General features: G+C 44.0%; 1 protein-coding gene across 2 annotated transcripts; it reads right to left on the bottom strand.

Annotated features, from left to right (window-relative positions):
* Positions 1 to 3,924: 3,924 nt before the first annotated feature.
* On the bottom strand, positions 3,925 to 5,556 carry LOC103088313 (spindlin-2B). 2 transcript variants are annotated; one of them, XM_007463871.1, is made up of 2 exons: positions 5,467 to 5,556; positions 3,925 to 4,873 (listed from the first exon to the last, which is right to left on the bottom strand). In XM_007463871.1, the coding sequence occupies exon 2, from the start codon at positions 4,869 to 4,871 to the stop codon at positions 4,095 to 4,097; it is 777 nt and encodes a 258-aa protein (XP_007463933.1). In that variant the 5' UTR covers positions 4,872 to 4,873; positions 5,467 to 5,556; the 3' UTR covers positions 3,925 to 4,094. The 2 variants fall into 2 exon arrangements, with proteins under 2 accessions (XP_007463933.1, XP_007463934.1); XM_007463872.1 differs by lacking the exon at positions 5,467 to 5,556 and having other exon boundaries at positions 3,925 to 4,343; positions 4,647 to 4,874.
* Between the last annotated feature and the right edge of the window lie 3,929 nt (positions 5,557 to 9,485).

Below are 9,485 nucleotides of genomic sequence, written 5' to 3'. Positions count from 1 at the left end.
GGAAAGAGTTGGGAGAATCTGACAATATTCCTTTAAATGTAATGCATGCCCAAACCAAGACTGATTGTGTGATCCCATAACTGATAATTAATCACTAATATCATACATACCTCCATTTTAACTCAGAAAGGACAATATCATTTGGGCGTGGGCAAGGGGGATGGAATGTGATCTAGGCAATGCACTTAAAACAATTCTACATTAGTATGTGCATCTATACATATAAGAAAGTTTAAGACCTGCCCAAAACCAGCCTCCTTTTAAATAGCTAATTATGTTAAATTCTGTACTAACTGATTTAAAACCATGATAAACTCTGTTTGGAGTACCTGCTGCTGTTATCATGATAGCAACTTTTACTTCTTACCTGTTTCCTATAGAAGGAGAAGGGAACATTCCAAGGAGGTGAAGCAACAGTAGGAATGTATACAGGTTTTCTTGGTCAGTTTCTCAGTCTCACTTCATCAGAATTATACGCTCAGTCGAAGGAAGGAAGAGCCCAAATGCTTCATCTGTATTTTCATTTGGGAAATTGTGTGTCTCAAGGATATTAGCAAGCCTAGCATTGTCACGGACACCTCTCTTCCACGAAATATCTTGTCTAAGGACAAATCAGGCAAGATACACTGCAAAATATAGACAGAATTAGACCAACTTCACATCGCACTCACTGCTGCCAGACTGGTTTAAACCATCATATCTGTTACCTGGATTATTGGAATAGTCCTGAATTGATCTCCTGTTTTCCATCTTTATACCCCATTACAGACTATACTCCAGAGTCTCCAGTGATCCTGTTAAAATATGAGACAAATCATGTTGTGCTTCTGCTGAAAATACTCGAATGGCTCCCCATCACACACAGTGTAAAAGTCAAATTCCATTCTAGGCCCTCTGAGGCTCCAAGCTATCTGCTTCTCCCAGATCCCCATCACTTCTCTGAACTCACTTCCTGAAATTCTCTACCTTGCTCACTCAGCTCCAAGCTATATGCTTCTCCCAGATCCACATCAACTCTCTGAACTCACTTCCTGATATTCTCTACCTTGCTCACTCAGCTCCAGCCATGCTGGTAACCTCAGTGTTCCTTGAACATGCCAGGCCTACTCCTGCCTTGGGACCTCAGCACTTGCTGTCCCGCTACTGGGAATGCTCCTTCCCCAGACAGCCACAGGGCCAGTTCTCTCATTGCCTTCAGGACTTTATGCAAAAACCAGGCTCTCAGTGAGGCCCTCTGTTCGGCCTCCTCCCTGGAATTTCAGTCCCCCTGTTCTTTGCTTTATTTTTTCCTTCTTAACACTTATCACTTTGAAAATACTTTATATTTTACTTATTGTCTCTTGGCTACTGTCTGTCTCCCACACTAATAGGAAAGTTCCATGAAGATAAGATTATTTATTTTTTTCTTTTGCTTATAACCATATCATAAGGACCTGTGTCTAGAAGACTGCCTGGCAGAGAGACCACCTGAAGTTAAGTATTGGTGAGATGAAAATAGAGCAAATAAATTAAAAAGCAAGTTGGGTTAAAGTAAGCCAAAGAGGGGCTAGGCAGTTTTCCCTGGGTCTAGCCCCAAAACTACCAATGCAAGTGCCTCCAGGAGACAACTGGGCATTTTATTAGAGCGAAGCAGGCCAACTCGGGGTGTGGCCCCATTGAGAGAGCATTCTGAGTCTAAAATGGCTGAGCCCTTCCTCAGAGCCAGCTGCTTGTATCCTTGTTGGGATGTGGGCCCTAATCCTCGGTCTATTGTTTTTGTTTTTATTTTTTCAGGTAAGCCAGAAATGTGTATTTTTGACATGTGAAATCCCCCAAATGTCTAAGTAGCTAATTTTAAAATGGAGAATGATAAAAACATGACGATCAAGCAAAATATGACAGCAGGCTGAAATTGGCCAATGAGTGGCCGGCAGGTGTTTGCTAGACTGAATTATGTGCTGTATGAAAGAAAACTTATCCCTGTTCTGGTGAAGTGGGCTTGCCTTGTGTAATTCTCGAGGCAAACAGTTTCAGGCTGTGTTGGGTGGAGAGAATGTACTGGAATTACCAACTTCTTTCAACTCCTGGAAGCTCCCTGCCTCCCCCTCTCCCTGCTATGCCTGGAGTTAAGGAAGCCTGGGCAGTGGGTAGTCACCAGAACTGTTTCTTTGAGGGTAGGGGTATATTTCAGTGAAGTGTGGAGTGGGAAAACCAGAGAGAGGGTTTTGAAGGAAACTTCCACAGCTGGACCGGGGAAAGGAAAGAAGGAGAGAAGGACAAACACTCATGTGTTGGGACATTGTATCTCTGAGGGAATTTATTGGGGGTTACCACACCCTCTCCCCACCAACCACCTATGTGGTACCATACAGTCGAAGGACTTAGTTTTACAAAGTCACAACTCCCCGCCCAACTGTGCATGCCATCTATCTCACCTGGAAATAGAGCTGCACAAATTTCCATCACAGCTCCCCGTGTGCATGAAGTGGGCAAGACTGGTCAGGAGGTACCTGTGAAAGGTCAGTAGCCACTGGCTTTGTCAGGATATAGCCAGAATGGGGCTTCTAAAAGCAGCAGACCTCCATCTGGTGAAGCACTGGGTGGAGCCACCTGTGGTTTCAGGCAACTGCTGAAAGAAGCGTGGACAGTCAAGTATTCCCCACGCCCGGGAGAGAAACATTAAGTTCAGTCCTCCAATGCCCCTCCTCTGTAAGGAGGCCAGGTATAATCCAAGAGGAGGAAGAACAGTGAGGAGAGTGCTGTACCTGGGTTTAGCAAGTTTCCATTTTTCTGGATAAAATGCTTTCCAAATGCAAGGTGGCACATCTCTTAAGTTCTGAGCACCCCACTGACCTGTTCCCCACAAGAATCGTTTATTCAGTGTAGGCGAAGGGAACCAAGACCTTCAGGTCTGAGATTTACTGCTCTTGGGTCCTCTGGAAAATACGAGGAAGCTGCCCGCAGGCCCCTGCTTATGGAGTGCCATGTTAGTGTGTTTAGGCTGAGGGTTTGGGTTCTTCTCAGCAGGTGTGGCATAAACTCCCTGATGTTATAAAAGGCTTTTAGGTATAAACTTGGCTCCTGCTTAACTCTTGAGACATTCCTGTCAAAATGTCCTTCTAGGGAAGCTCCAATCCACCTGGTTTCTTTGACGGTTGCCACCTCCTTTGGGCACAGAGCTAGGGAGGGCAATTTGGATACTGCCAGAAGTCCTATTTTTCCTTGGGTCTTCCCATCTCTCATGGACCACACTCCCCATATCTTGTTGTCTGTATTCTCACTCCCTCTGTCAGTCTTTCATGTTAGAATTCCTCCTTCGTCGATGTCCCTCCCCTTCTGGCCCCTCACTCATGCATACTCCGTTTGAGTATCCTTTTAGCCTCTCCCCAGATCTCTGCCAACTTTCATGTTAGAATTCCTCCTTCGTCGATGTCCCTCCCCTTCTGGCCCCTCACTCATGCATACTCCATTTGAGTATCCTTTTAGCCTCTCCCCAGATCTCTGCCAACTTCATCTTTCTCTCCCTTGCTCTGGATCTCTTCTAAACGTCCTTGTGTCCCCCTCTATTCAATTTATTCTGTCTGTTTTCCTCTAAGCTTCAAGATCTCACTCTCCCTCTGTTATTCTTCACCCCCTCCCAGTTGTGTGCATCCCCCTCTTAGGCCATCCCTCCCAATAGGGAGCCTCTCCATTTCTGACCCCTCCCCACCTCCTGCTAAGCAGCCACCTCCCCTTCTCCCTTCCCCCACAGCTCATCTCTAGTTCCTTCTCCTCCCCCCTCCCTAGACCAAACCAGCTAAGTCCTATTCCATTTTTAGATGACTGATTATGATACTAGCTGAACTTTATTCACAGCCTGAATTTACAGCTGTTCCTTCCTTTCATGCCCTAGCCACCAAACACACCCAATCGTTTCAACATGACAAATTCCTTACACACAGCATGTCATGGCCACATAAATTTGTATTTTTCAGGACAAAACAACAGTTATGCTGGCAAAGATGTCAGATTAACAGGGACCCTAAAGCTTTCAATACACTGAAAAGTAACATTATTTTGCATGTCTACAAAGTACACATTTGTTTTCACAAATGCGGCAAAGTTTACCCTAACAGTTAGGACTTTTTCACCAAATCATAGACATAGATATGGAAATCATCATCAAACTTGATGAAATACACAGAGGGTTTGGCTTCCACTTGGTGAATGACCATGCCGATCCGTTTGGAGCCATCTTCTTTGGTATATTCCACATGTTTACCTATCAGGCCATCTACAACTCCTCCTGGCTCCCTCTCTGCTGGAGGAGACTCACTGGACTCTGGCATGATACGGAGGTCTCCTTCTTTATAATCATCTAGAAGCTGGTACATGTACAAGACAGGATCTTTCTCATAGGTAATATAAAACCAGGCTTTCATGATAGGTGCTTGGGCCAAGACCATTCCTCTCCATTCATCCTTAGAACCATGCTCACCCTCAAACATATGTTCCACAGCTTTACCAATTATGGTATTTGCAAGGTTTGCATCACTGACTTGAGATGATGCCACCCTGTCGGAAAGAATTTTAAGAGACAAAACTCTTTCATCTCTGTGAAGTTCCAGTCCATAGACACAGTCAATTCCATCATATTTCACCAGATAAAGAGAAGGATTTATAGGCACCTGATCCAGAATGGTTCCTTTCCACTGGGTGATGGGCTCATCGCCTTCCTTCCATCCGTGTGAAATCCTGCAGCCCACAATGTTCCTGCGGGGCTGGGACGAAGGTCTGCCTCTCTGTTTCTTTTGAGAGGCTTTTCTCTTCGTCATGTTTGCAGACCCAGTGGCCCGTCCTGCAACTGCCCTGGTCTGTTGCCCTTCGGCCTCCTGCGAGTTGGGGGTTTTCATGTCTGCAAGGAGGAGGAGAGAAGAGAAGAGAGGAACATTCAATATGCCATAAGGTGAAGTTCTCCCGACAGCGTCGTCTCCATGTACCCTGCGCCAGCGCCTAAAATTTCCCCATGAGCCTGGCAGCAATGCTGGAAATCCTGGCTGTGTGCCTGAAAGTGCTCTCCCTTCTAGGTTCCTTGAGGTTGCGGGAGAAGGCGGCAGCGGCAGTGGTGCTGCCTGGGGTTAGGAACTCTGCAGGAGGGGCGGGCTACCTCCTTGTTCAGAGACCCCAGCCTCCGTCACCCGCCACTGGTGCCCACTCTCAATCCCTTGCAAAACCCCTATCCCTCCACCGACCTGACCCGCATGCACTGTCCTCCTGCTCTGAGCACCCCAGTCTGCTACCCACACGCCCCCGTCCACCCCCCACTCTCTTTCTTGGCCCCCAGCGCCCTCGCCTCTCCGTGCTCACCTTCCGTGTCTTGCCTGATTCATTACGCTATTCCCCTTTCCTACTGCCCATTGCACTCCCCCTTCCCACCCCGGCGCCCGCCTCCACCCCTTATCTCCTGCAGGAGTCCATCCCATCCCCCTTCTCCATCCCAGCACCCACCAATGGCCTTGTCTTGCCTGGCGTCCACCGCCCCGGGTCTCGGGCTTCACGTGTGCAAATCGGACACCTCGCAGCTTCCTTTGCGGTGAGCCTGTGTCCAAGAAATATCCGCAGGCTCCCGAGGAGCCGGGTGTTTGCAAGAGCTGGAAGGGGAGGATCCTTAGGCGGCGAGCGTGTTTAGGAGGGCCGGGCGGGGTGGTAGGCGAGGAGGTTGGCGGTGGGCGGTGTCTTCAGTGCTGGGCTCAAGGGCCCTCTGCCTCCTTGTTTGTGGTGTTTGCCTCTCTGGCATATGGGTCTCCCACCAGCCGCTACTGGTGCAGTAGTCTCCTCCCTCTTTCTGCATAGGACTAGGCTTTTAGTTTCCTGTTAGTGAAGAGGCCTCCCCTTCCTCCTAAACCCTATGCTGCCAGCCTCCATTGCCCTGGAGCCACTCCTAGGCTGCTCCTCTCCTTTCCAAAATTTAGATCTCTGGAAACTCTAGGTGGTCTTTTCCTCTGCAGGTACTTCCCACCTCCACCCTCTCAGGCTCTCTAGCTCCACCCCTCAGCTGCCCTACTTGGGTGCCTCTTAATTTTTCACAGGTTCTTCATATTTTTTGCACACACAATTTCACACAAAACATATATGGATACAGAAATCCTTTATATTCATACACAAATATATTTATGTGCATACATATTTTTCTGTATACTTCTGATATTCATATTCACTGATATATAATCCTAAATACACACCTCTTCCCAATCACATAACACACAGGCATATTTTTTGGTATACAACTACACAGAAATACATATAATAAGAATTTCTCCAATGCATGTGTAGGCTCTTTTAGATTTGGAGACTTAGCTTGGAGAAATAGTGAGTTATTTTAAGCTTAAAGAGTTATTTTTTTGTGTGACTCCAATTTGTAACAAATGTTATCTAGTTTTGCATAAAGTGACATTTATTTTGTTTCTTGTTTGTATCCTTTTTGTTACTTATAGTTTTTTCCACCATATCACGTAATTCTTTAAAATATCACTATTATGGTGTTATATCGGTAGGAAAGCAATCTCAAACTGATTTAAAATAACAGTAATTTATTGGGTAATTATTTGAATAATCTTATAGGTGTCACATTGGTCTTAATCTAAGTGCTCACTGTTATGGGCTGAATCGTTCCCCCTGCAAATTCGTAAGTAGAAGTCTTAGCTCCCAATACCTCAGAATGTGAATGTATTTGGGCGTAGTGTCTTTAATGTGGTATTTATAGTGAAATGGGGTTGCATGGGTAGGCTTTAATGTAATATAACTTGTGTTCTTATAAGAAGAGGTGATCAGAATGCAGACATACCTGGAAGAACAACCATGTGAAAATAGAGAAGATGGCTATCTGGAATGCCAAGGAAAGTGGCCTCAGAAAAGAATCAACCCTGCCGACACCTTGATCTTGGACTCATAGCCTGCAGAACTGGGAGAAAATAATTTTTTTTTGTTTAAGCCACTGAATCTGTGGTACTTTTTTATGACAGCCCTAATAAATGAATGTACTCAATGCTGTCACCAAAAACTTACTTTTGTTCCATCTTCTATTCTCTCTGTGTTGTCAGTTTCATTCTGAAGCTTATGTTACAATATGGCTGTCAGCAACTTTGGGAGTTATATGCTCCCTTATTCATATCCAGTGACAAAGAAAACCTTTTTAGAGCAACTTTTGATCAAAATTTTGCTTTACTTTGATTGGGAACTTCATAGGTCATTTGCCTGTCCTTATACTATGACCAAAGACAATGCTGTGTCCACTTATTTTAGTTTCACTTTATATACTTATTTCAGAAACAATCACATTAACAAAGTGAATCTGTTTGAATAATTGGCTCATGCTAATCAAGTGCTGCTCCCGAAGTTGGGGTTGGGGTCAATCCCACAAAAATTGCATAGGTCCTATACAATGAAGGAGGATTGAAATGGATACTGATCAATAATGTCCCCAGCAATTCCACGTTATTACTTTGAAAGACAATCTAAAAGTTTTTATTATTCTAAAATTTGTGTTTCTCTGATACTACTCTTAGATCTATATGACTGCCAAGTAATTGCAGATTTGTTCATATTTCTTTGATGAGGTAGTAGTAATTTATCCCCTTTCAAAAATTTTATTCCTAAATTTGTGCAAGTTGTTGGTATATTTACGTCATCCTGTTGTTGAGTTTCGTTTATGAAAATCTTTCACAGAGAATCAAACCAGCCTCTTTTACCATTATCCTTTCATATTCATGGTTTTGAATTATCTGACCCCATAAGGGTAACCAGTAGGGTAAGACTAGTATGTTAAATGTTCCAAGGCATCAAAGTTCACTCTGTACTTAGAAACCAACACAAATATCCTCTCCTGAAAACACAGCTTTCTGATCTCCTTTTGTTGAGGGTCACCATCTTCAAGGGAATCTGGAATAACTAACAAGTCCTAACCGACCTACCTTCTTGGGAATTAAAGTTGATGCAGGAAGAATTTGATAATAGTCCCACTAAGTATCTACAGGAAGGACTTTGGTGTTGTCCTAGAAAGTATTTCTCCAGTGCTACTACGGCTAGAAACTATGTAGTGTGCAGGAATGGTCCCTTAAATATCACTGAGGTATTACATTTCCTAACTGTTTTCACTTATCCCACCTTGTGCTTTATCCAAACTACAAAGCTTTTAAGGCCAAATATATTTCTTATATGCTATCTTTTCTTTCGTCTTGGCCTTATCTATTCATTTCTCAAACTGACTCCCACATCTTGCCAGTTGCCTTTGAGATCCCATTGACCACAACTTTTAGGTTTCTTGTCCTCCTTTAAAACAGTTATTACACCTCAGATTCATCCAGAAAATCTCAAAACTGACTGCACTTTCTTCATTTTCCATGTATTAACTTGACCATACATCTATTAACAAATTCTGGTTAAATTCCTTGAGCTGAGCATTTATAATTGGATTGCATGGAGCTGTGGTACAAACTCAATCTCGAAGAAAGCAAGGATCATTCCACATCTAAGGTTTTTGGTCACTGGCCTAGCACTCTACTTTTGTTGTTGTTGTTTGTTGTTGTTTTTGTGGTATGCAGACCTCTCACTGTTGTGGCCTCTCTCGTTGAGGAGCACAGGCTCTGGACGTGCAGGCTCAGTGGCCATGGCTCACGGACCCAGCCGCTCCACGGCATGTGGGATCTTCCCGGACTGGGGCACGAACCTGTGTCCCCTGCATCGGCAGGCGGACTCTCAACCACTGCGCCACCAGGGAAGCCCAGCATTCTACTTTTAAAACAGAAGATTTTGGGCAGCACAGTTACAGTGATCTTTAAGAAAGGGAGAAAGTTACTGATGCCCCCAACTTCCATTTCCTCGTCATATCATATTGAGTTCCTCACTTTCCTTGGTTTGCTGCACTGGGGAATAATGGCAACTTCTCACTATGACTGACACCCAGTGGAGTTGTCCATCTAAAGACTGACTTGAGCTGGGATTACTGGCCTGGCTGTGATAATTGAGCAGTCCATTCAGAAGTCCCATTGAAAGAATGTGTAGCCACTTTATGTTAGTTTGTGGACTTTCTTATCAGGGTTCAGTTTCTTACAAAGCTACTTCTCACGATGAAGCTATGACAGGAAGGTACTATCCAAGACAGTATCAATGTTCTTTTTATTTATACATGTGGCAGACACTACATAGACTTCTAATACTCCAGCTTTTTGTTGGGGTGAATGACTCAATGGCTAAAAGTCACAGAACCATGAAGAGGGGACATTCTAGAGCTATTCTGTACATATATCTCTAGTTTAAGCTGTGAAGAAAAGGTTGAGTATTTTTGATGATAATTCTTTAACTCTGATGCATGAAAGAAACAGGCTGATTGACCTCCATTATTCTAGATGTATATATATATATATATATATATATATATATATATATATATATTACTTCTTATTAGATCCTAATTCACATTGACCCATCCCACTGTGGCTTGGAAAATGGGTTGTGCTATGGTCTGAATT

This window comes from Lipotes vexillifer, unplaced genomic scaffold (genome assembly GCF_000442215.2).
Source record: "Lipotes vexillifer unplaced genomic scaffold, Lipotes_vexillifer_v1.1 scaffold183, whole genome shotgun sequence".
NCBI lineage: Eukaryota > Metazoa > Chordata > Mammalia > Artiodactyla > Lipotidae > Lipotes > Lipotes vexillifer.
Note: the sequence above shows the minus strand (reverse complement) of the source record. Positions and strands in the feature narration are given on the sequence as shown.